The 27,589-nt window shown below is 36.8% G+C and overlaps 1 protein-coding gene across 1 annotated transcript in view; it reads left to right on the top strand.

The window, feature by feature from the left end:
- Nucleotides 1-27,369, top strand: part of CNTN5 (contactin 5) — a 231,939-nt gene extending 204,570 nt beyond the window's left edge. Inside the window, exons 17-23 of the mRNA XM_041487128.1 lie at nt 2,749-2,819; nt 4,962-5,196; nt 16,110-16,219; nt 23,055-23,241; nt 23,701-23,813; nt 25,057-25,225; nt 26,840-27,369. Coding sequence (XP_041343062.1) covers nt 2,749-2,819; nt 4,962-5,196; nt 16,110-16,219; nt 23,055-23,241; nt 23,701-23,813; nt 25,057-25,225; nt 26,840-26,943 — 989 coding nt within the window. The 3' untranslated portion in view covers nt 26,944-27,369. The remainder of the gene's footprint in view (nt 1-2,748; nt 2,820-4,961; nt 5,197-16,109; nt 16,220-23,054; nt 23,242-23,700; nt 23,814-25,056; nt 25,226-26,839) is intronic.
- Nucleotides 27,370-27,589: the final 220 nt, after the last annotated feature.

Here is a 27,589-nt window from a genome sequence, read left to right as displayed (position 1 = left end):
TGTGTATATTTTTTCCTATATTAAAACTCCTTGCTTTTCATCCATATTTAGCTTGTAACGATAAGATACACATGAATTATTAATCAATTGTCATAGCTTCATGTACAAGCTTTATCCCTTCATATCACCTTTTCTTCATTTATATCTTAAGTATCTTGTCAAATGCTTTTTAGAACTGCTGAGGGCTACATTCTCTGTGCCTGCTCTTAGAGAAAATGTTAATGGGTTTTTGTTTGGTTTAGAGGAGATAAGTTTTAATAGAGTATAATTTGACTTTCATTTCCAGCATATCACAGTAATTTCATGAAAATGGAAAACAGTAACGAAAAAAATCCTGTTGTTTGCATTCGAATCAAACTCCTGGCAAATTCATTTCAACATTTTTGCTTGTTTGCACTAAGTGGGGGTGGGAGGGTGTATTTATTCCGAAGAAAAATACCAAACTTCTCAGCTTTGGTACACCCTAAACAAAAAAGGTCCTGATGTCCTTGTTCCCAGGTGCAGGTATCCTTTTTCCAGGAGCCAAGTTTAGGCACCATATTTGTGTATTTTGTGCAAGTGCATCTCCATGAGTGCCACTGCTGAGGATTAACAGCATAAAGATTGGGAAGTCATTAATTGCATGGCAACAAACTCAGGCCATGAGTGAGTAAATTCAGATATAACATTGATATAAAGGGGATGGTGCTGAAAGCATGGCTGATGTACAGCCTTGGTGTCTGGCAAAAAATGTTTCCTTTTAATAGTTTTCTTCACTTAATAGTTACTCATTCCAAACTGTCTCCCTCTAACAGTATATGCTCTGCTTTGCTGCAGTGCAGAGGAAATTTATTCTTTTGACACATTTATTCTTTTAATGGTTATTCATTTGAAAGAGTTTCACTGTGTGAGTGTACATTTTAGTTTCATGCAAAAGAAATTCATCGTTTTGACAGTTTTATTCTTTTAACGTTTATTCATTTAAATAGGGCCACAGTCTGCAACGCTGTTAACAAGAAAACTCCAGAAAGAGGGTGCTGCAGGTTAAATAAGTTCATCATGTTGGATGCTTCAAAGGACTACAACATACTTTCTCATTTCTAATGTGGCAGGCACCTACATAAAATCTTCATTTGTCTCTATAATTTACCCAAAAATACCTTAAAGAGTCAAGAGAAAAATGGGCGCTAAACAAGGTTTGAATATGCTCCATTAGAGATGGCATCATAATTTTCGGATGTTAATTAACTGTCAGATGAGGCTTCATCTGCATCTTTTCATGCTAGACCATTTGTCACACTGTTGCATTGATTGTATTCTTTCTACTCCTTTTTTTAATCCAGAGGGAAATTCTGTTTCTGAAAGGAAAGCTTCATTGCCTTTCTGCCACATCAAAGGGAAAGAAAAAGGGAGGGCGGGGAGGAAGGAAGGAAGAAAAGGAAGGAAGGAAGTCAAAGGCACCATATTTGCCAGATGAAGGCAGGTTTATTGGAGAGAAACACAATAGAAATCTCCCCTGTCACTTTGATAAGAGCCACAGACAAAATAACACCTCATTTCCAACAGTATGAATCAGAATAAGTCCCTATACTTTGTAGAGCTGCATCATTTATGAGCAAAAGCAGAATCAGGCTTCTGTTCTTTATAGGGGGAGTTTAGGGTTCAAAGAAGTGACTACCCAAATGAATTCTGAAGTCTTAGGTGGACAGACAGGATCTGATGAAAATTGCATTTTCATTGAATGGCACAGGAAACAGAGAGGACTGTGTACATTTATTTAAATACATTTTGTTTTGTATAGTTCAAAACTACAGTGCTACTCACTAAATAATCTAAACAACGTGCAATAAGGCCTAACACTTAAAGGCTCACAGTACACTTCTACCAGTGACTTATGGACTGCTGTAAAGAAGAAAATAAAAAGTTTGTATCTTCGGACATATTTAATCAAATAGTGAATGCAGGTATTGCCTCCTCACTGTAAATAAACTCAAGACTTTGGCCATTTGAGAAGTTTAATTAGAGGCACTAAGCAAGGTAAAAGAAATTATACAATTGCAATGGAACAATTGATATTTCTGGGTTTACATAATATGATAAAACAAATAAAAATGGCGATGATAGTTATAATTTACTTTAAAGAATTTCATCCTCTGCTCTTGTGCTTTAAATCTGAAATGATGAGCTCAATTTTTCAAGAACTGTGGGTAGCACTGCTTCTAGCATTTTGTAAGAAATCATGAGGGATGTTTGAGGTTGGTTGCTTTAAAATTTCTGAAAGTTGGCTCTCCGGTAGAGCAATGAAAAATAGATTTACAATAATTAAAACATTCTAAATCACTAACTACCTGAAAAATAATATTATTAATTATGTCCTATTTACCTGAAATCTGAAATATATCAGGTTTCCTGGCATTTCAATTTGTGTGTTAAAACATGACAAACATTAACAAGGTAATTCCTGGTTTATCTCTTAAGTGATCTGTACACTGAAATTTTTACCAATCTGCAGACCCAGCGCTTAAGCAGTTTTTTATTCCAATATTATTTTCATTCTCAGCTTATGTTTTGTTTGATTTTTCTAGCTTGTGTATGCAATTCTCTGAAATGAGGCTTGAGCAAATTTTCTTTACCACAGAGTGCTGTGGTTTCATTCCTATTCTGATTTAACAGTCTCATGTCTTCTGCAGCAACTTATTGCAATGGGGAAAACTTCAATAACTTGGATATTCTGGTTTGTTTTGTTTTGTTTTTCCTTTTTGCACACAGTGCCAAAGACACCTCCAGCTAACGTAAGTGGCAGAAGTGGAAGGCGACACGAATTAGTAATAGCATGGGAGGTAAGAGATTTTTCTTTTTAAAAGTTTTGTTTCATGTTAACTTCTTTGAGGACAAAGTAAAGAGTACTCTGCTGGGGTTTCCTTACAAGAAATCTTGTCACACATGAACACAAACTATTACTCTTAAATATGTTCTAAAATTTCAAAGTATTGTGGACTTTCATGAGCTTTGAATAGAAGACATAATGACATCAGCTCTGAAGTTCTGCTAATTCATCTACTAATTTTCTTCCTGATGTACTGTTTGGCTTAATTTGATGTTTCTGGATCTTATGTAAACAACAGATTAAATTAGCTAAAACAGATTAATATAAGTAAGCCAAGAGAAGGAAAGACTTGTAAAATGTTTTGAGCGTCACTTAAAAAACAATTATTTTTTAATTGTTGAATAAAAATAAACTAAAGAGAATTTTGAGAACATATTTGGGATGCAAGATGCAACACAGATGTATGGTCACACCAGTGGGACAGTTGCTTTCTCTGCTAATTATAAAAAAAAGTAGAACAGAGACTTTTCTTAAGAAGTTTTTAAGACTTCTAGATTAATCATGAACAGTTTCAGATTCATAAAAATTCATAGACATATATATATGCATACATACTCAAGAAAAATTCCATCAAATAAAGATAGGGGGTTAAAATGAAAAATGTTTTAGCTTAGCCAATTGGAGGAGTGATTCAGATAGTAAGAGATCCACCAAATTCTAATTGTTTAAATTGGCAAATTTTAGGACATCTAAAAAGACTGCTTTATGTTGGCACATCTGCCTTTTTTGACATCAGCTACCAAAGACAGCTGAGACAGAGCTGATTTCAGTTTGCTTTATATTCTATAACGGTAAATATCAACATCTCTCTTATTAGGAGAGAATTTGCTGAATCCTGAACAAAAATACCAGGTACCTACAACTGTACCTGATGTGAACGGACCTAACCCCAGTCCTTAAAATATATTAGTATGAAGTATTCATATTAAGTAACTTTATAGTACTTCCCAGGTGACTGGGTTGGGGGACTACTGGAGAGTGTTATAAATCCCCCTTTGTCAAGGGCCAGAGTTTTCTTCTCAAAAAAATCAGAGACCCATGGGTGAGACTAGGTTACAAAGTCTGTCTTAGATTTTCGTCCTCTGCCCATGCAGTCGTGATTCTTTTTTTTTTATTTTTCTTCTGGGATGTACAGTGCACAACTTCAGAAGGATGGGTAGAAAATGTCTGCAAGTGCAGTGCTAGGTGATGAGACATTAACTTGAAACATGGAGGAGAGAGAATTCAGGGTCACCTATGCCCCAGCTCTGATTCATCTGTCCATTAGCTGCATCTCTATGATGGGCATTTCAAGAGAGGGAGTTTAGACACCCATTTTTGGACATTTCACAAAGGTTTAATATACAGGCAGCTGTTAAATATAGCCTAGTCCCTAAACTAGTCCATTGACTTCATAGTAAATGTAATCTACTGCTAATTTACTAATTAGCATGAAAAGTTCAATTCATTGAGTTAGACATGTAAGTTTTAGTTTTTGCACTGTTCAGACTGTAAAACAGATACATCCCTTTTCTAACTGCCTGTTTATGTCAGATGTCTCCCAATTTAAGTGACTAATTTCACAGGTCCTCTGAAGAGAGAAAGGAAAATGTGCTATTTTCCACCAAAAATAAAGTAAAAACTCTTTGAGACTTAGAACAACTTAGATTTATTAAAATGTATTCTAAGTATTAAGTTGAACCCTGGAATTGAATATCTAAGACTTAACACCCCATTTGGAACAGAATTTAGACAGTCTGGCACCTAAAACCCAAAAGAGTCCCACCACACATCATCTTACAATATATTGTCTATATTTTTAACAAGGCCACTGATAGGGCTGTTCCACCTACAGACAACTGGTTCAAGCATCCCAATAAAAAGTGGGATATATAAAAGAAAACATTTTTCTGGGCACAAGACTCTGTTCAGTCCTAGGACAATGATTTGGCTGTGGCGATTAGGTGAGGAAATGCTCTTAGAAGATACCTCTTTGGAAGCAATTGTCCTTATGAGGACAGGTATGTTAAGTAAAATCCTATAATGGAATGTGATATTTTTTATATTAGTAAAACTCTTTCTAATCATAATTAAGTTTCTGAACTTAATTTTTCAGCCAGTGTCAGAAGAGTTTCAGAGTGGAGAAGGATTTGGATATATTGTAGCCTTCAGACCCAATGGGACGCGTGGGTGGAAGGAAAAAATGGTGACATCTTCAGACGCCTCAAAATTCATCTACAGAGATGAAAGCGTGCCACCTCTGACTCCTTTTGAGGTGAAAGTTGGTGTTTACAACAACAAAGGAGATGGTCCCTTCAGCCCTATTGTGGTCATCTGCTCAGCTGAAGGAGGTCAGTTCTACATGAAGTTAAATTGCATATTGTGAACTATATTAAGCTTCATATATATAATGCATCCTCTTGTAGCACACTTATTAAACCTTAAATTACAAATTTTACAAATTTTTTTTCAGATGTGCTAAATAACATTAAGCAGGTTTTGCAGAGAAGGAAGGAACTTGCCAAGCTTACCTAGAAAGAAATTTAAAGGAATAGACTTCAAGCCACATCAGTCATAATAAAAAAAAAAATTAAAAAATTAAAAAAATAAAAAATAAAAAAAAAAACCCAAAGCCATGAAAGTTCATCCTTTATATGAAATCATTAGCCTTAATTTTAGACAGGTCTTTCTCTAACACTGAGCAAAGAAAGGAAGCCATTTGCAATTGAAAGGAAGCCATTTGCTAATGTTTCTGAGATTCACGATCCTTTTTTTTTGATGGGTTAATCAGACAACAGCTGAAAGAATAAATAAATTCACTTATGAATGTTCACTTCCTAATTAATGCATTCTAAAAGTGCACAGAAATAAATTTTGTTTTAATTTTTATTTCATTAGTAGAAAGTTCTGACTTTGCATTAACGCCCCAGTCTTCAATGTGTATTATAGGAATAGCTCCCAAGAACAAATGAAAAATATTTCTTGAAAATTTCTATTGAGAATTGCTATAAATTCTAAACAGTATTTTGTGGGGCAGAAAAGAATGAAACAGAAACAATCAACAAACACTAATCAGTACTAGTAGTTCTGTTTGAACTACTAGTTGTAGTTGTTCTGTTTTGACAGGACCCAGTGTATGGAAATTCCCGAACACAGAAAAGACAAATAAATGTTGTCCACAAGAATATTTACAGAAGCTCCATTACTGAAATTTATAAATATCTGTTTTTCTTTGCTATACTATCTTGAGTTATTCCACCATATCCTATTTAGAGACTAAAATTAGCAGAGTCCTAGTGCAGATGAGAGGAATTTCATACTCTCTCTATGAAAGTAATGCAAAGATAATAATATTTCATGTGAAGCTGGAAAACATTAAATGTTACTTCCTATTAACCCACAATAAAACTATAACTTCACAACCATGATGTAGCAGACACTGTCTACTGCTATTCTCGCATGGTAATTACAGAGGTTGGAGCTGCTGGTTTTGCGAAAAATGGTCCCAGTAATTTGTGGTTTTCCACTTTTTGAATCAGGATTACCAAGTAGTCATATTTTTATAAAAACAAGTACATTTTAAAATGTAAAAATTGCACAGTAAAAGTTGAAAATGTATACTTGATTTTCCTGTTCCTCAATGAAAATTGATACTGTGAGGCCAATGGTGATGTTTATATTTTTTAATAATTTCATACTCTAAGCAGAAAGTTCTTTGCAAATAAAGTTTTTCAAAGGAAGTGAGATAAACACTTTATTTTTTTAGTAGCAAAAGCTATTAAAAGGTATTTTAACAGAAGCTGGATGCTGAATTGTAATAATGATTCCTTATATCTTTGCTTATTTGGACAAGACCGGAATAGAATAATTAGTAATACATAAACAATTATTTCTATCAGTTCTTTTAAAATATGAGCTTTAAAATTGTCTTAATAGAATATTAAAATGAACTTTCTCTAGAAACCAGCTTTTCTGATTTGAATTCAGTAACTTGAAAGTATCTATCCATTATAGCTTTGCAAATTCAGTCTCTGTATGTGTCTGCACATGAGGAATCCTATGGGTCTAAATATTTTACAAGATATGTTTCAGGAAAAACATGGGATGCTGTGACATTATAGTACAAAATAATTTATAAAAAGCTTTTCTCCAGAAAAAAAAAAAAACCAAAAACCAAGGAAATTTACTGAGAATTTAAAGGAGTAATGAAACATTTTATTAAAGCTAAATTCTGGGCAATATGAAGGTTGAGGACAATAGACATTGCAGTTTGTTATGAAAATGGGGAGCTGCTTTTGAAAGAAGTATAGACTGTCATGCCTAGGGAGATAAACAACTGAAGTCACAATTTTTCAAGGATTTCTATTGAACGGGAGATATTAAACAACAATTGACAGTACAATGTATTATGGTCCTAGGGGTGATCCAGCAAAGCCTTAGCTTCCTTGCTTTTCATCACACATCCAATTCACTCAGCAAACATCTAGAGAAAGTAATAGGACAAAATTATTAAAACTTAAGTCTTTATGTTACATATTACAAGTTTTCCCACATCTACATTGTTTAATGATGTCACAAATTTGTCCAAGGAAGTCTAAATTATGTTGCTTTTCTTAATCACACTGGAAAAAACAGTTTTCACGAGACAGATTCTGAACCATGAAGAAATCTCGCATTTATTAAGAATGAATGCATCTCCTTCTTCTGTATGACTGTGACAGCACTGTGAATCACAGTGTGATTCAGAGCCCTTTGGTAGTGGCTTTGACTTTTCTTAAGCAAACAACTTGGCAGGTGGAGTTGAGTAAGGTGTTCCCTCAGTGAACACAACACACTGCCCTCTGATTGCATGAAGTGATTCTGTGTGCAGCAAAAGGCCTAAAACATTGCTTTTAAGTAAACAAAATCAGAAATTTGACCAAAATACTGAGCACTTTCTCAGAAGTAAATAGAGTGGCTAATATTTTTCTGTCTATTAAGTCAGATAGTATAATAGAATCATAGAATGATTTGGGTTGGAAGGGATCTTAAATATCATCAATTTTAGCACACACTGCTGTGGGCAGAGAAGCTTCCACTAACCAAGTTGCTCAAAGTCCCATCCAACAAGGCCTTGAACACTTTCAGGGATGGGGCATTCACATCTTCTCTGGGCAACTTGTTTCAGGGTCGCACTAACCTCACAGTAATTAATTTCTTTCTAACAATCTCTCCTCTTTTCATTTAAATCCATTCCCCCTTGTCCTGTTACTGTGTGCCAGTATAAAGTATCTTTGCCTTTTTTATAAGCCTCCTTTAAGTACTGGAAGATTGCTAGACCGTCTCACTGGGGTCTTCTCTTCTCCAGGCTGAACAACCCCAACTCTCTCAGCCTGTTTTCATAGGAGAGGTGCTCCAACCCTCTGATCAACTTCATGTCCCTCTTCTGGACCTGCTAAAGCAGGTCCAGGTCGTTCTTGTGATGAGACTCCAGAGCTGGACAAAGCTGCAGGTGGGGTCTCACTAGAGCACAGCAGAAGAGCAAAATCTCCTCCCTCGCTCTGCTACCCACGTGCTTTGGATGCAGCCCAGGATATGATTGGCTTTATGAGCTATGAGTGCACACTGACAGCTCATGTCCAACTTTTCATCCATGACAACTCACAAGTTCTTCTCTTTATGGCTGCTCTCAATTAGTTCTTTTCCCACTCAGTATTTAAGACTGCCCCAACTGAAGTGCAGAACCTTTTACTTGGCCTTGTTAAACCTCATGAGGTTCCCACAGACCCCCTTCTACAGCTTTCCCAGGTCCTTCTGGGTGGCATCCTCTCCTTCAGGTGTGTCAGCGGCAGCACTCAGCTTGTTGTCATCTGCAAACTTGCTGAGGGTGCCCTTGATCTCACTGTCCATGTCATTGATAAAGACATTGAAGGACATTGGTCCCTGGGCAAAGCCCTGATGGACACCTCTTGTCACCAGCCTCCACCTGGACAGACCAACAGATATTTAGAAGACAGAATTACACCAATGGTCATTAAAATATCCACCACAGTGGTGACCCAAAGTTGGAGAGGCAAGAAAGTCTACCTGGTCATAGGTACTTTAAGGCCTTTTTCCTCCTTCACCAGTCTTTTGACTTTATAAAAATCATCACCAGAATAGTTCATGGGAAAGACTGTCCAGGAGCTAAAAGTGCAGATGAATGTAATGGAAAAATAGAGAATAGGATGGAGAATCAGTTAAAAAGACAAAACTAGACATATAACCCATGGAGGAAAAAAAAAAAAGCAAATATGTGTGTGACTCTCTGAAAAAGGCATCTTAATTCAGTAGGGAAGTTTGAAGGAAGAGCCTTTCCTGGAACACATAGGAAAGAAAATAAAGCAAATAATCAGAGAGAAAAAAAGGAAATCGAGGTCACATGTACTGATGCTAAAGAGATGATGGGAACCAGGAAGCAGTTCTGAAGAGGGAATGAGGATGATGCTCAGAAGATGCAGGACAGAAAAAAGATGCACAATTACCTCAATAAGAAGGCAGAACAAAAGGAGACAGTAGGAATTTCTAGCAGCAGGGACAGACGATCCTGAACCTTACATAAAGGAAAACTTTAGTAAGAGAAAGAGACATGAGGGCACAATAAATTAGGCTACCTGCCAGGAGAAAGGTTGCAGTGTGCAGGCCTGAGGCTGAAAAGGATCCTGAACAGAACGGAGAGAAATCTTCTGACCATGCTTTCTGTCAGGAAAATAAGATATCAGATTCTTGCTAGAAAATACTGAAACAGCACTGAAATTCAATGCATGTACGGATGATTTTTATCCACAGAAGAAAAAAAAAAATTTAAAAGCACTAGACACTGAAAATAAAGCAATGAGCAAAGGCAATGTTAGCACTCTTTTTTACAACGTAAACATTTATGCATTCTCTTTTTATTGATCACTACATTCCACCTAAATACTGAGGTGATAGGAATTCCAAGATTGCTAATACAAGCTTTCAGTATCAGGGGAAAACCATATGCAATCTTTATGTGTGGCTTTAATTCACTGGAAAATGAAAACTGGGGAAATCACAAATATAGCAATGGAGAAGGAAATACAAGTGTGAAGGTATGATGGGAAGAAGATGGGAAAGGCTGTGCTGATAACAGTGATGGCCAGGCTGACTTTCTGTAACAAGCATGGCTAGACAAAATATGAGCTACACAAGAAAGACAAAATAAAAGTAAGAAGTTGGTTGTCATAGCATGCTGATGATGTGATAATGTATCAGCAAATACAAAATCAGTGTTTGGATAAAACAGGATAACCTTGGGTTCCATGTAATTTTGGAAAAGGGCAATTACCAAAGCTGGAAGTCAAGTTAGAGGTCAATTGCTGATTACCCTGATCAATTTGAATGCTGAAAAAGACATTTCTAATTGCTGAAAAATACTAAAGAATGCTGTTATTTATCAGAGAATTTATCTGTTCAGAGTAGTTTGGTTAGTAAAAACTAATTAGTAAAGACTAATGACCTTGTGTTCTGGCTGTGCTAATTAGCAGATTCTTTATCCAGTACTAAGTGAGAAGAAATAGCAGTACAATAGCCTTGTTTTGATGAATAATTAAGACACTATAGAAAAGTTGATCATAACAAATAACAGTGGAACACGTCATCATCAAAAAGCAGGAAATTATTTTATTAACTGGAATTAACTGTTGAAACTAAAAATAGAAGTGTTGTGGAATGTCTCTAAGTGAAACATTTAACAGATATTTGAGGTTTATACTGCAAGAAATGGTACATTTCTGAGACAGGACATTAAATCTGAGAATCTATAGATGTGTCCTCTAAAAGATATTCAGAATAAGTAAAAACATATATAAACCAGTCCAAGTAATGAAAAGGATAAAAATAACACAAGCACAGACAAAAATTTAAGGCTCTTTTTTTTTTTTTTTTTAAGTTAGGAAAGTATATAAGGCATGAAAGATTGAAGTAAGTAAGGAATTGATGTTAAATATAATCAAGGAATGGAAAACAATTATTAAAAACTTCATCATTTATTTTAAATAAATAAGATTATATAGACAGCATAGCTAATAAGAATGTGAAAGTGAAAATTTCTATATCTGTAGTGAAAACTTCTGGTATTGCCAATTGTCAGAAATTCAACCCTTTCCAAATTAAACAATGCAGACTTTGCTATTCAAATGTACCATAAATAAAATTTAATCTGTTCTTCTACTCATGGAGATGGGGTAGAAATTACACATTATAAAGACTCAAATGTTTTAATTTGCGTCAGGACATTACTCTGATAAAACTATCACATCCTGGGGTAGCACAAATGCCCAGAGTCAACACAGACGATGCCAACAGTGTAATGCCACAGATAGCTGTTTGTCCATGCTCAGGGAAGCGTCTTGTCTGTCTCTCTTTAGTTTACAAGTACAGATGCAGTCTAAAAGCACAAGGATAAATATGACTTAGAGTACTCTACAGTAAGGAAGTAGATGAGAATATAAAAGGAAATAGAAAGAAGTTTCTGGGAACCCAACTGGTTTCAAGATGAGTTAAGCCTTTTATAAAGGGTATTTTTGTTAATGGTTGTCATAATGGGTGATACAGGATCAGTTCTGTTCATTTCAGTATCTAGTTTCTCCTTCAGACATTGACAGAATTATCTTCACAACAACTGAAAGATCTATAATTTTGATAAAGGGAGTAGTGAATACTACTAAAAACTTTTATATGGGAAATAGAAAGCCCTGAGCAATACAGGTTAAAGCCTGAAGACTCTCACACTCACTGTTTAAAACCTCCTGAGGGAGCCCAGATGCATTTCTGTAATACATACAAGATGCAATGATACTGCACAGGGCTTTTGTTCTTACTTTGTATGGATTTGTGGTAATTCATCGAGCCAATGGAGATCCAAAGCTCTGAGTTATATGAAAGGCAAAAGACCATACAAAAGCCATTGCAGTTTTGTTTCTCCATATTTAGACAAATAAATTACTATTTTCATTTAGAGGAAATAATATGCAGTTACACACTTTTGAATGCAGTCCCAATGTCTTTAATTAAAATCTTAAATTCTTGAAGTCCTGTGATTCATTTCACAGCTAAAGCTGAGCTACTTGGGGCTTAGGTGAACCTGAAAACTAATTGGCAGATTAGCTGTAAACTAAAGAGGGTTATTTCCTGATTCTGCCAGATGATCTGTCTGGAGAGATGCTGTGAAAGCTCAGCCAGAGCTGCCTCCAATGACTTTTTAAGGAATGAAATCACAGTCCTGACATGCAGGAGTTTATTAAGCACTCCTCTGCTCAATGGCACTAGCCCCATGGGAAGCAGATGTGCAATCAACATAATGGGACATCCCCCCTCACGTGCTGAGCGTAACTCTGTCTGCCACATCACTTGATGGAAGCAAACCATTTGTGCTCATAAAGATGGCAACATTCCTCTGGTAAATTCTTTGTGGAATGAGGCAGCTCCTTATTCCCAGGTGACACTCTGCTGTGTAATAAATCTGGGTTATTCCACAGGGGAGACAGAGTCACAGCAGGATGTACACTGTGAGAAAATGTGCAGGAGAGCACCATTTCAGCAGAAGGCTGCAGAAGTTCTACCCAATAAGAAAGAGTATTTCAGCACTACATCAAAAATATTCAGGGCAGAGGACTTCACTTATAGCTCATTCCAATACTCTTCTAATAGTTACTCTGTTTTAAAGTCTTCTGCAAAGACACTGGTCAGAGAGAAGGTGAAAATAGAAAGGACTTGTGGAAAAGTGAGAATTCCGAAGGTCTGTCCTGGAAACAGTAATATTGTTACTGCTGTTGTGGAAATTGGATATTTTTTCTCTTTTGAGCATAAGATTCTGGAGAAAATTCTATATCCTTCAGACAGACATTTCACTGCAGATCTGGTAGAGTCCCTCATTTCTCAGGAATGGAAAAAGTTCACTGAAGGTTCTCTGACTTGCAGGATAGTCCATGTGGTTATTTCTAGCATGGAAGAAAATGCTACCACTTTCTTTACCTACAGGTTGACACAAGAGGGATGAATTTTCCTGATTTTCCTCCTGATATATCTCTTGTGGATTTTTCCACACAGAGGCATTATCACAGAAATAGATCCTGGCTGAAATCCCAAAATCTCAGCTATGAAGAACTGCCTGCAGTCATAATGCAATTGCTCAGACTGAGGTTCTTATTTCAAATAAGAGCTCGAATTTTGAATAAGACTACTTTGTAAAAATCCTTTTTGGATCAAAATAAGAACTGAACAGATATTAAGAGATTGGTTGAGTAGTCCTGACTGAGGCTCTCTTCCACAGAATAATTAAAACAACACAAATTTGAGTAGGCTCTTGGACTTCATGTGGAAAACCTTAAGGATGAATATTTCAGGAAAACAGTTCAGGTTACAGTCATAAACAGGTACTACACACTGAGGGCTAGTAACTGATTCTTTTCTTTACTTCCCAGTGTCAAAATTCAGGATTCCCTCTCTGAACATTAGCAATGAAATTAGTGCAAATGCATGTCCTGCCATTTTACAGCCATCCCAAAAACCTACATATTGATCATGTTTTTCTAAAGTGTGATTGCAGCACAGGGAAAGTCAGTGTTTCATGGATATTGCACACAGCCTTATGAGAATTTGTTGTGCTGCATCTTTAATTCAAAGAAGTGAATATTAAACAGACTATTAAACATGGCCTTTTTTCAGGAAGTATGACCTTAGGTAGACACCTATAAATTTAGCATAATGACAAGATCTGAAGAAAATAATATGATTATAACATCAGTGACCATAATAGAAAAAGCTAATGAACCTATCAAACTTATCATTAGTTTTAGACACAGAGAATAAAGCATGACATTGGAGTGAACCACAGACTGTATTATATCACCGGAAATTATATGGTCCTCATCATATCTGAATCAATAAAAAATGCTATTTAGGCTCCAAAAACTTTCAGACAGTCATGCTATATCTTATTCCCAAATACATAATTTCTCTTGTTTTGCTGAACACTATTCTCAGTGCCTAATATCAGTGAAACTGCAGCGAATTATTTCTGAATATGTGAGAAATACATTTTCTTCACATAAAAAAAATCCAAACTATTTCTGCTCCATTTGTTGAAAACATTTTTAAAAATATCAGAAAATATTCTATGTTTGTATTCAAGCAATGTATAAACCACTCTTAGTGAATGCTATGAAGAGGAAATGATTCCTGCATTTATAGAAAATGTAAAGTCTGCCAACCAACATTTTGTGTACATCTCAAATTATTTATACCACTGCAATCTTTTCTGACAACAAGGTAATTGCTTCAATAATACAAAAAACTAGAAAATAGCTTTTGCCACACAAATTTTAGTAGTACATAAAATAGAAAGCAGGATGTAACTGTTGAACAGAAAATCATATTATGAGCAATATATTTCTTCATAATACAATTCTTTCAGTATTGAATTCAAAAGATAATTTCTCTTATTCCTGAACATATTTTTTCATTCTTTATTACCTAAAAAGTTCCAAACATATTTTATACTTATTAATAATACTCATTGTTGGCAAACACCACTTCATATCATATCAGATTGTCTTATTTTCTTCAGATGTAAATTTAAAAAGAGATCAAAGAAGAGTAATAAACATTAAAAGTCTGACATGAAAAAGGATGAAAAATTTGTATGAGCTGCATCAAAAATATGTGTAGGGCAGTAGTGCCAGAGCAACAGCTGCAGAGAAAGGAGGGTAGTTAATGAGTCAACATTGATATTAGGTATCTTACATATTAGGTGGTTTGATCACTGAGAAAAATATGTGATTTTATCTCAGGCTGTTCTGTAAAGAGACTGCTTCTCTGCAACCCTGCTAAATAAGTCCCCAGAACCCTATTTTTCAGAAAGCTCTTTGATGTGTCTCCCTGTGACATAAAAGACCTCTGCCTGCCCTTCAGGAACAGATCAACACATTAGAAATGTAATGAGGAACATTATAAGGCCAAGGAAGAAATCACAGGTTCTGTGACTAGAAGGGAATGTGAATTCACATTTTTGCTAAGTGAACTACACCAGAAAGGTGGAGAAATGCCCTATTGTGTGCTGCACAGTATATGGAGAAGCCTTGCCTCCACAGCTTGTCTTTAAGAAAGTTTTCAGTCGTATTTATGCAATAAAGCCAAAGACCCACAAGATTTCCTTGACTCTTCCCAGTTTCATACAAGACAATTTTTGGACACTTGCCACTCCCAGTGTACTGTAACAGGTGACACAGCTGAGTGGTGGGGTGCACAGTAGCCTGTGTTGGCAAATATCTGGGGACATTTACTCCACTTCCCAACCACTGAAAGAAGCTGGGCCTCTATAAAGCATTCATTGATGTGACAGTACAAAGGCAAACACGCCTGTGACAGCACTGCTGAGCAAGTGTGGTGTGTAAAGCATCCCACGGCGTCCTGTAAGCATCCTGGCCATGCCCCAGCACCACCAAAGGGCACCCAGCCAGGCTGGAGGACAGGAAGGATCCTCTGTTGCAGATAATCAGGAGGTCAGGACTTCAGAGTGTGTTATGAATAGCATGGAGATAGAAGCACAGACAGAGGGCCAATGGAAACACAGGCAATCAGAGGGATTGACATTAGGTCTTGGTGCCTTTATAAAAATGTGCACCCCAGGCCTAAAACAGTAAATGTTTCACAGCAGAGAGAAGGTGGTACATCCCAAACACTGGTTCCTGTGACTTCGAGGATATAATAACATAGTCTTAAAAAAAGAAGAATCTTTCACATAGCATTTCACTACAGCGCTGGGTATCACTTCCTGCTCAGTATTGCCCCAGGGCAGGACTGACTGAGCACCCCAGCAAGGCATTGCTCACCCTGAGCTGACAGAATGGCACTAAGAAGCCACAAATAGAATGAATGCTCCGTTTACTGCTGCAGTTAGGGCTATGAAAGGGGTGTGTGGAGACAAGGGATACATATACAAATATTAAAGCTTTTTAAAAAAATCACAGACAAGAGATTATTTCACAGTTTGCTGCACCCATCATCAGTGATGAGATATTGATGTAGCATGACACAAATAAAGAAATACAGCAATAATAATCTCTTCATCTTGTTCAGTTTTTCATGTTCCCCCTAAGTGTCATACCTTCTTGAGAGTATTAAGGGAGAATAAAGGAAGTAAATGACAGTTTCAGACAGAGTGCTTTTGATAAATACAAGCTGTTACAGTGGAGGTTTATTGTTTCAATTTTTCTTAATACAGAACCCACTGCTGCTCCCATCGATGTCAAAGCTACGAGTTTGTCTGTATCAGAGATTCTTGTTGCGTGGAAACATATTAAAGAAAGTCTAGGAAGACCACAGGGATTCGAGGTATGAACACAGAATATCGTAATGAGAAGTTTTGTTGCTTTTGAGAGTGTTGCATTCTGTTAACATGTGCAGTAGTGAAACTTCAATAGGAATTATTCTCATTTTAGCATACGTACCACTGGCTGTGCAACAACGGTCACAGCTGTAGCACCGGAACATTTTTTATTTATTTGTGCTTGAAAACTGTTCAACACCAGTTCTTATAACATCTCTTTGTCACTTCAGAAAGAGCTGAAAGAACTGCAGGTGACCCAGCATGCATCATTCACAGGCTGGGGAAAATTAGGTATTGACTGTTTCCAGCTCTAAGCGACCAGTTCAAACTTGTTATTTACTGACAGCAATCAGCACAGAGAAAGGAGAAAGCCTCTGCATCCATGTGATCTCATCCCACAGTGGCTGAGGGACATCTGCTGGGCAGACAGTAACAACAGGATGTCAGGAGGGAAGCAGCAGCTGCATAGTCCATAAATAAAACACTGCTTAGAGACAGCCCTTCCTGACTTGGGAGAGTGAACCAGCCCCGGCAAGGGACCTCCTTGCACTTTTGGATACAGTTTGCTATTCAAACTTCCAGGAATAGATCAGATCTAGCAGTACACCTGTCTATTCTTTTGGGCCACCACCACAGCCCGCTCAGACCTTGTGGAGCAGGCTGTGTGGTCCTCATTAAATAGTCTAGCCAAACCAAATTAACTGATTTTGGGATGCAGGATATTTGTTCTGCTTTAGACCTTTAAACAGTGCTGACTCATTCCTGATTTTCTACAGTAACATTGAAAAGAGAGTAAACATGTAGGTCTGAGGTAAACACCAATCATGTGGGTGTCAAAGGATCAGCTATAGGGTGTCCCCCTGGTAGCATGTCTGGGCAACCACGGGGGCTCGTGACAGTCACCAATAGCCTTAGGAAGGAAATGTAGGTATCTGGGCAGCACCAGAGCCAGCACCTTCTCCAGCTCAGCCTCCAGCTGGCCAGCCACAACCGGGACAGCACATCCACCTCATAGCTCAGATGCAGCCAGTTAATATTTTTTACCTGTTTCTGTAGCCTGTTGATGTGTTGCATAGCACATAATATCTAGCACTGCGCAAATGGGCTGTGACTTTGGCATGCCCCCTCAGGTCTAGCATTTGTTCAGGTCTTTTTCCCATCTATGTCTGCATGCTGAACTCTGCTAACCCTCTCTCAGTTTTCCTTCATTGTTCTTTTCTCCCACTTCTTCCTTACATTAAATATGTTTCTATTCCTTTGCACATAGCTTGCTTTGTGCAGCAAAAGTTATATTTGACCATTTTACCTTTAAACCTGCCATTTATAAAGAGAGCAAAACTGTATCTGATAGAGATGATATTCATCTTGCAAATACTATTCCTCTCCATGTTGAAGTGCTCCACTTGTTACTAAGCTGACTTCAATCTTGAGACCAGTCTTTTATCATCTGTAATAACTTACTTGCTGCACCCTGTTTTTTTCTTTTCAGAAAGGTGTCTGGTTTGGGTTTTTTTCCTCAGCTATCTTAACATCTTTTAAATTACACCTACTGTTTTCACTCATCTTCATTCCATCAATCAAAATGATTCGCAAAATATTCTATTAACTTCGCATTACATATTTTAAAATAAAAAACAGATTTTTTTTTTCTAAAATTGAAATTTATTTCCCTGGAAGCTTATCTTTTCATAATGTGAATGGATTTTGCATTTACTTGCTTGCCACATAATGCTTCCCTTAGCTCTGCAGGTGTGTCCTGGCAATAGATGGCTGTTACAGGTAGGACAGAGGGCTTGCTATGTGTCAGAGGTGGTCTTCTGCACTTTGAAAGTGCAATACTCTTGGAGATGGCATACTCTGACCCAAACAGTAATATTATCTCTATGTCTCTACAAGCTCTACATCTCTCACAGATTTCTCTGGTACAAATTTGAAAATGCCCATTAATACAGGAGAAGTTACTAACAATAAACCTCATTAATAATTTGGCTCCTCACTCTGCTGCACACCAATTTTAAGATTATAGCATGAGGATTACAGAGTAAATATTTCAAGCCAAGGGCCTGCAATTGACCTTACAGAAAAAAAGAAATATTAAAAAAATTCATTGCTCCCTTTTACCTCCTCCCATAAAGGAATTAGAGGAGCCTTCTAAGTAGTAATACCTTTTAAGGTACTACTTTTATCTGGGGAGATGAGGGCATTTTTTCTTCCCCGTCCTACCCAAACCCATCCTGCACTTTTCATCTCTGTTCATTTAGCCAGAATTCCTCTGCCTACAGACAAATCTTTGTCTTTCTGACAGACAAATTTCCATGGAGGAATTTACTCTCCTCCATCCTCACAGGAATGATTACAATCAGAGCAGCACTTACTCAGTAAACATAAAAGTAAATGCTGCTGTTCTGCACAGTTCAGCAGGAGAGAATAACTTCTAAGGATGGTATTGCTATATCTTTTCAATTCCATTTTTGGGAAGGATTTCATCAAAAAGGAGGTAATGATTTATAGGACCAGTACAGAGAGTCAGTGTATTATAATATTCACTCAAGTACACTAGGTCCACACTATCAGCCCAATTTTCCTAACATACTGTCAGTTTGCCTTTAAAGAATCCCCACAGTGCAAAAAGGAAAGGAGCCTGCATAGGAAGACTTTGGGGCTAAAATACATCCCCAAAAAAAATCACCCAGAAGTACAGAACAGCTTTATGTTTTCCACATTATGTACTTTCTTAAGAGTCTCTTTCACTTGTTGGAAAAACTCTTAATTTCAAAACTGATTCTGAAAGTTCATCAACTGTTTAGTGCAGTGGAAAACAAAGCCTGTAGTACTCCTTTAATCCACAAACAGCAAATAGATAATGCATAGAAATACAGTAATTTTGATAAAAGGATGAATTATCTTTTTTTCAGTTTTTTATTTATTTCCTAAGATAGAATTATTGTGGGACACAAGTAAAGATCTGCCTTCAGTTCAATCTGAATGCAAAACAATGTGACTAGCCACTCTGCTTTCATGTCTCAATTTGTATTCTGGCTGTGGTCATCATAGCAGTGACAACCTCCTACACAGTCTTCACATTTCTGGCCTTTTGACAACAGCATTATAAAAGAGGAAGCTATTTTCTTAACATTTGAATGTTTGGGCTTTAATCAACCAAAGTGACAGAATATTTACTAAATGTGGACAAGTTCACAGTGACCCACTTTCACTGTGGCCCTCCTTGCACTTTGTACTAAGGAGTAATGAAAGGCAAAGGAACTTGTCCAATTTCACATTGTCATCCTTGAAAGGCAGTGTTATGTCACATGATTTTTATGCAAGGTTTGCTGCCCTCATTTGCATCTTTCAAAGCACATATTATTCCTGCCTTCGGTACAGGTTTGTCAGCTGTCCGCCCGACCTTACTAAATATATGCCAGCTACAGTCTGATAAAGTAGAAGCAGCTCAAAAACTTTGTCAGAATTGTGGAAAAATATAGTGTGTTGTTCATGCTTATTGTTTGGAATCTATAAGCTGAAGGTTATAAAATATATTTGAGCCCGAGGCAATATTTTATTTTTCGTTCACTACTGGTAAGGAAGGAAAACAGAAAGAATTACTGACTGGAAGAAGAGATATTTTGGGTTTCTTTTATCTTTTCCAGAAAGACAAGGCTAATACTTAAGTGTAAATGAAAAATCTCATGTCTTTTTTGCTGGAGTTCCTCTAAGGGATAGGAGTTTTGTTAATGCAATCAAAAGATACACTTGAAGCAAACAAATAAACAAAATCCAAAAATATAAAAGACGAAAAAAAACCTTCAGTGCCATTTTCAGAGAGGATTACTTGACATAACTTGGGGTATTATATTATTTATTTAATAAAACCATGTTATTGTATTTCAAGGAGAATTACTCAATATTTTTCTGCTTCTTAGTTGCACTTTATCTGTTTTTATAATGGAACAGATAATTTTATCTACATGGTACTTAATTTTTTTTTGTTTGTTGGTTTTATTCAGTGAAGTACACCTTGAGGTAATTTAGAAAGAGCATATAGATATTCTAACCATAGCCTGGAAAAGCTAGACAGAAATTCTACTTAATTGAGACTCTTACTTGATGTGCCTAATTTGTAGCTTTAATCATCTGTGGTCAGCAGAAAGAATATCCAGCCAGTAACTCTGATTTTACTGCATTTACTGAAGATGACCTGCAATTAGATCCAATTAAGTTATGACGAAGACTGTATAACCTCAAAACCAACTTAGGAAAAAGAGTGGTGTCATTTAAGATACTTTTTAACTTAAAACTTCAATGAAGTGGTCTACAACTATCAGAGGTAGAAGAATTTTAGGCAAATATTTGGAGTTTTTTTGCCAAGATTTGCTTTTAACTATTGTTTAACCCATGATCAGAGCAAAACAGGTTGCTCTTCTCCAGTTCAAAGGGATGGGAAATCAGGTATCAAAATTTACTATTCTTTAGCTAAAAACAACAGAAAGTCCAAAAAAAAATGTAAAACCTTGCAAATGAGAATGCATTAAACAGACACAATGCTTTCTTCTCCTCTTTTTCTTTCAGTTTTCAAACATGGGCTACTTTTTTATGATTTATGCTACATGCTAATATCGATATTCAATGTTATCATTAAAGAAAACCTGTTCTGTGTTATAGATCCCTTCTGAGAAGTTTAAACTAAGGTTACAGAAAATAAGATTTAAAAAAGAACAAGCAAATGCAGAGAAGTGTAAATAAACAAATCCTCTATTTTAAGACATATGTCTCTCACTTTTAAACATCAGAAGTATCTTCATTTCAGTTCAAATCAATGTAAATGCCCACACCACCTACCTCAGTCAACAATCATTGGAATTTTTTTTGTTTTATAATTACTTCTTCTTTTGTTTCCTTTGGTCATCAACAAATGTGTTGCTGTGCATGTGTTACCCAAAAAAAAAAAAAAAAGAAAAGAGATCAAAGTTAATTCATGAACATTTCATTAGCATGAGACATGATGTGTCCTGTGAATAAACACAGCTAGTTGTAATATTGCTCCTGGCTTTCTAGAAAAAGGAGGAAATCTTCAGTTGCATTTTCACCCCTGCTACTGTTCACCTGTCTAAGCTTAGTCATCTCACTTTTCCATTCTGACCCTTTTCTGGTTGGATCCTCAGCAGCCTGCAGTGTCTGGGTGATTGGGTCTCCAGGACACGTTCCCCCCAACAGCCTGTTCATACAGTGCTCAATATTGTGCAGTTCTCACCATCATAGCACCGAATTTGTAAAGATGTATCACAAGTAAAATGAAAAGAATCTGACTGTCCAAGAGATAATGAACGTTGGAGATTCAATAGTAGGATGCGAATAAATGGTTATTGATTCCATTTTCTTTTGAAGAAAATAAAACTGACTCTGAAGAGGTGTTATTTCGAATATCAGTAGCTTTGGTCAAGTATTCATCCAGCAAAATAGTCCAGTGAATCACACTTATTTCAGAACAAGTGGTCACTGCAGCTAGATTTGTGAACTGAGCTGTAACTTATCTAAGAATTAAAGCAACAGCATTTTAATATGAGATAATGCAGGCACACACACAAAAGACAAATACTTGCATTTTACAGTTTAAAGAGTGGACTGTGAGGTAACATAAACCAATATACCCTCAATCAAAGTTAACAGAGGCACTTTTGTCAAGTGAAGATAGGACCTCAAATGTATATTTTTGCAACTAGATCTTTTTTTTATGGCAGTCCTAATGCAATTATAAAAGGTCAGCATTGTGCTCATTGGTCTTCCTTTCCTGTGAACCCCTTGGGGTTTTTTTGGTTCACCATTTCCTGGGAGACATTCTCAAGAATTCTGCCTGGCTTCTGACCCTTTTTTCTCAGAGGAAATGTTATCCTGATACAATGTAAATAACTTATTAAGAAATAACCAGCTTCACACAACAGGTCAAAAAGTGGAAGAAAAGCAAGTAGGTCTCCGCATGGCATTGAATGGCAATTTTGTGACATCTCCTGTTGGGCAAAATAGGGCCCAATGAGAATTGCCTTATTTGTGTAGCTCTCCTAGGTACATTTTCTTTAGTTACACCCTGGAAGTGCTTGGTCCCTTAAGACAAAGACCAGCCAAATTCTCAGCTCAGCTTTCTAACCCCATTGAGATGATGATAAAGATACTAGAGAATAAGAATTAAGAACCACCAAAGGTCATTCAGGGATTCATTTTTTGTCTGAAAAGGAAGAGCATAAACATACTATCAAAACTTCATTTACCAGAAACCTGTTTACATCCAAGAACTAAAAGTGAATCCGTTTCCTTCTTTTTCGTCTGTTAAGATTTTTCAAATGATTGAAATATTTCCATTATTGTTCTGTCATTGCCTATTCACTAGACATAAGAAATCTCCTGGATCTAAGTTGCACCAGGCCAAGAAGAGAATATTGCTCACAACACTTAACTGATGCAGTCAGAGTTTTCAGAGAACATAGACATTCTGGTGACCTACCAGAGGATGAGTTCTCCTTGAAAGGTGTCCTTCAATGATGAATTCTCCCTGACAAAGTTCACCCTCTCCTCTTCTTTCTTATAGTAACCTGTTCTTGTGCCAGTACACAGCTATTCCACGTGCTCCAGGTCACACCACAATATTCCGTGTCTTGCCATTTTGGAGAAGAGAGCACTGAATGGCTTGAGGTCGAGCTGCAAATCCCATGTGCTTAAAGGGGTCTGATGATCAGAAAAAGGCATAAATGGCAAAAATACCTTCCACAGGATAACAAGCACAAGCATCTGGCAGCATGAACTTGCCAGGTGCCTACATTAATCCTTCGTTTGGTTTCTTGTTGGCAGGTTGGTTACTGGAAGGACATGCAGCAGGAAGAAGCAGCAGAAAAGGTCAAAACAGAGGGAAATGAGTCATCAATCCTCCTGACAGGATTAGAAGGAAACACATTATATCACCTAACAGTGAGGGCATACAATGCTGCAGGGTATGGACCACCTAGTACTGCTGTGCATGCAGCAACCAAAAAATCCCGTAAGTAATCTCAGTACCTTTGCTGAAAGGAAGAAATCAGGGAGCAACCTCTGTCCCCTCAAGTTTTTATTTATTAAGAGTGTATAATAATCAGGAATCATGTATAGCTTTGTTTCGTGGCTTTGCTTTGATGTTTAGACATTAATTCCTATGACTTTGCATTCATAACAAAGGTTAATTTCCTAGAAAACAAGGCATTTTGTACAAAGAGTACAAGGGAGAGCACAGACTTCAAGTCCATAAGCTTTGTGGAATTTATGGGGTGGGTGGAATAAATATACTATAATCTACCAAATTACACTACTGATGAAAAAAAATCTTAAATGATCCATCTAGAGCTGGAAGCCTGGTAACAATGCCAGTTTTAAATATAATGAAAGATTAAAATAGTTTTCTTTTGTTTTTAAAGAAACTACCTATAACAAAATATATATATACATGTTTGGGTTTTTTTCTCAGCTCCCAGCCAAGCACCAGGCAATATTATGTGGATACAGGATGGCTCACATGTGTCTCTCGGGTGGGAGCCAGTCAGACCTCTAGCTAATGAATCTGATGTAATGGGATACAAGGTTAGTGTTTCCCCTTCCTTGCTCACCTTTCTCTCTTCCAAGCAACTGCTCCTCTTTTTTTTGTGTTGTGATTTTCAAATACCAAACTCTATCTGACTCTCCTCTATCTCAGGGGGTCAGTTCATCCTCTCCGAGTCAGCAGTGGCTATTAATAATATCAGACTGCAATGAAATTCCTAATACCTCTCCAATTCAACTGTGTTTGCAGTAGGATTTAGAGAAACGCAGAATAATGAGATATCTTTAATTTACATTAAAATTAATTTTTTTTTATCAGAAACACAAGTACTTCAGTTTGTTTTGTGATCATGTTAGTGATGGTCAACCACACTGATGGTAATATCTGGAATTTAAAGTTTTGAAGTTTATATTAAATAAAATCCAGATTAGCACTTAAATAACAAGTCATAAAATCAGAATTCACTGCAATACCTTAAATAAAAGTAGAATGATTTCAGTGTTTTTAAAGAAGTGTGGAGTCTGGGTTTTTTTGGAGCCCATATCAAATAATTTCTATAGACTACAATCTCCTCTGATACATCAGGAAATATCACCGAGAAAGTATAAAATGGCTCAAATAAACCAGAAACTGTTCTAACCTTTATCAAAATAGTTGATATTCTGAAATAGTAGAGTTGACTTCTTTGGTTTTTCACACCTCTCTGACCTTTTCAATTTTCTCTGGGAACAGAAACTCTTATGCAGAAATACCAAAAAGACAGCTACGTGCTGACTTGCTTTCCTCCCACATGCCATAAATTTGTATTGAGATTCACAGGAAATGCAAGGACAGATCTGAGCTGCTGTCAGTTTATTTAGCCAGCTAAGGTAAACACAGTAAATACATTATTCAAGCTATTTTCCTTACATTTGTAGTTGGGTTCTTGAGCCAAAAATATGAACATCAACATGAACTTTGGGATAAGAATATCAACCAAGTGGAACTCAAAATGCACTTTGAAATTTTGGAGATAAACACCTAATGCTAAAGAGGACAAGTCCTCTATCTTTGCTCTAGGTCATAATCTTTCACATTCATGAATCTATAATATTTTGCTATTACTGTTTTGAAGCCACTGCATGAAGGGAAGAGTAAAAGCAAAGTCTGTTCAAATGCAATGTCAAGAAATCCCTAATGAAAGCAAGAAACACTTAGCATTACAGTGACTGTGTTATCTACACAAAATATCTGGTACAGAGCTTGAATGACCACTGTGACCACCATCTACTTTATCCACCACAGGTGTTATTTCGGCAAGAGGGCCAGAGCAATAGCCAAGTTATAGAAACACAAAAAACCTCTGCAGTGGTTCTTCTTCCTGATGTTGGGGTCTATATCATTGAGGTTTGTGCAGTCAGTGAAGGAGGGGATGGGACTGCAAGTCCCCAGATCAGAGTTCCATCTTTTTCAGGTAAGGCTACACTTTTGTTTGAAAGCGTGGTGATTATAGCAATGCTCATTAACTCTTATTCTTTACCAGAAAAACAATGTTCTCACAATTCTTTAGCTATTAAATAAAATCATTGACCCGAGTCTCTAGTTCTTTAGAAACAAAGGTATCTAGTAACACATGGGATGTTTAAGATCATCTGAGGCCACCATGTGAGGCCGATGAACAAAGATGATTTATAAGAAACCTCTCCCATTTGAGGATAACACCTAAGAACCTACCTGAGATGTTTATATGTGCACTAGTGCACAGCAATATAGTCACCTGGGATGCAATCCATGGAGACCAGCAGTGGAGCCTTGACAGCAATTCAGCTAATCTTCTGAATTGTATTATTAAGACATGAGCACCTAAGGACATCTGCAATGTCCTAAGGCATCCCAAACAGATGAGGTGTGGGACTTAGAGGATACACACATCATCCTGTACCATTCTGTACTGCCAGCCAGAGGTGTACTATGTAACACAGCTTAAGTGGCATGGATTTAGGTAGCTGACCCCCGTGTACGTGCCTTCTTGAGAATAAGCTGGATTTCTCTTTAAATTCCAGTCACTCCCTTGCATAATAATTTCTATTTAATATTTAGCTTATAACAGTATTAAAGTGTTTTGATTAGGTAAATTTTGATGTCTAGCTGCTCTCTCCTCAGTTACTGTGATATGTTGAAAGAACGTAAATTATCACTATTACAAAGGTAAGGGGTGGGAGGATTAGTGGTAAGAACAACAAAGAAATAACATAAGCCTTGCCTAAACACAAAAAGACATTTTAATTATAACCTTCTGATAACTTTAAAATTTCGCTAAATTTTTTTTTTTTTTTGATCCTTCAGGAGCACTAACCAAAAGGTGTGACCCTGAAACTTCAATCTAGAACTACAATTTCAACTCTAGTCCGGTCACAAACTGCAGTGCTATCATCAGAATGCAGAGGACACTAATACCTACCCCATGGAATATTTCTTTCATATATCATAATTCTAGGCCAAAAAGTCCTCCATTTAATTAGACTATGCATATGACATTTGTTTCATTTAGGACAATTGCTGTCCAAAGAAATCCAGTCTGATTCCCTTCCCATCTTGTTGCCACTACTACCCCAGAGCACTGTTGCCCTTGGCATGGCCACTTAAGACAGTGTTGTAATCAGAAATCAGCACATCAGCACTGCACCAATGGACCAAAGACCACTTTTTCCTCTGGACAAGGCTAGGGATCAAGGGCTAGCTTTCATTCCCTATTCTGGGACAAAAATGTGTGACTCAGGACAGCTTCTGCAGCCTAATGCTTTTTTGAAGATTAAGACACAAAATCATATGTCCTTTTGGAATTTCCTATTAATTTGCAGACTGAATATGAGGATCCAGAATGCGAGTTGCTGTAGGTATCATCATAAAATCCCATCTGTGTAGGGAGCCCATTTTGTGACTGCAGTTCTCATACAGTAATCCATTGCGTAAAAATTAGTCTTTTGCTGAGGGTAAAAGAATATCAATTTGGGCAAAAGCTAATAACTTAATGTACTGAAAACCATTTGCATCATTTGTTCATTAATTACTTTGCTTTTCATTTCAGGAGGGAAAGTAACAAGTGCTCAGTCCACCTTACACGTGTTGTCTACTTCCTCATCCTCTGTAACACTGCTTTTGGCACTGATGGTACCTTCAACCTCATGGTGAAGGCTGCAGACTTTGTGGTTGTTGTTATTTGTTTGCTTTAACTTGATGACACCAAGGGATGGAGTTTTATGTCCATGGAGAAGCTGAAAACCCAAGCTAATGCTTAAAGACCCATCAAAATGCCTGTGGTGCACTTAGAGAAGTGTTGGAGACACGGGCAATAATTCATCAGGTTTTTATCTCTTCTTTATTTGTAAAAGTCCTCCTGGGAGGAGACCCTTCTTGGCCCAAAAATATGCAGATTGTATGTAATAAACTTTTGTAAGCAAAGGTTATTTCTGTCAAATGAATTTTCGTTTTTTAATATGTTCAAATTTGGTGAACCCCGTCATGTATCATCAGGTGTTTAAAGGGTGGTGTCTAGTAGAGAACGCCTGTATGGTTTGGAGAAAAGAAATCCTTTTTCAAATATAAAAAAGAGTTTGATACAGCTGTTTGCTCCTACTGAGAATGAAGAAAAACACAGTTTATATACAAAGATCTCTGCAAAAGTAAAGAACTTGTTTTGAAAATATATAATATATATTCACTTAGCAAAAAGAATTGTCAATTAAATACTAGACAGCTTACCCCAGAATGTAGCAAAATGGAGCAGAAAATCCATTTATTTTATTACCAGAAAAATGGAAAATTATTAAACACAAGT

This window comes from Pyrgilauda ruficollis, unplaced genomic scaffold (assembly GCF_017590135.1).
Source record: "Pyrgilauda ruficollis isolate IOZ18807 unplaced genomic scaffold, ASM1759013v1 scaffold8, whole genome shotgun sequence".
In the NCBI taxonomy this organism is placed as follows: domain Eukaryota; kingdom Metazoa; phylum Chordata; class Aves; order Passeriformes; family Passeridae; genus Pyrgilauda; species Pyrgilauda ruficollis.
The sequence above is the reverse complement of the archived record's forward strand: the minus strand, read 5'-3'. Positions and strand labels throughout refer to the sequence as shown.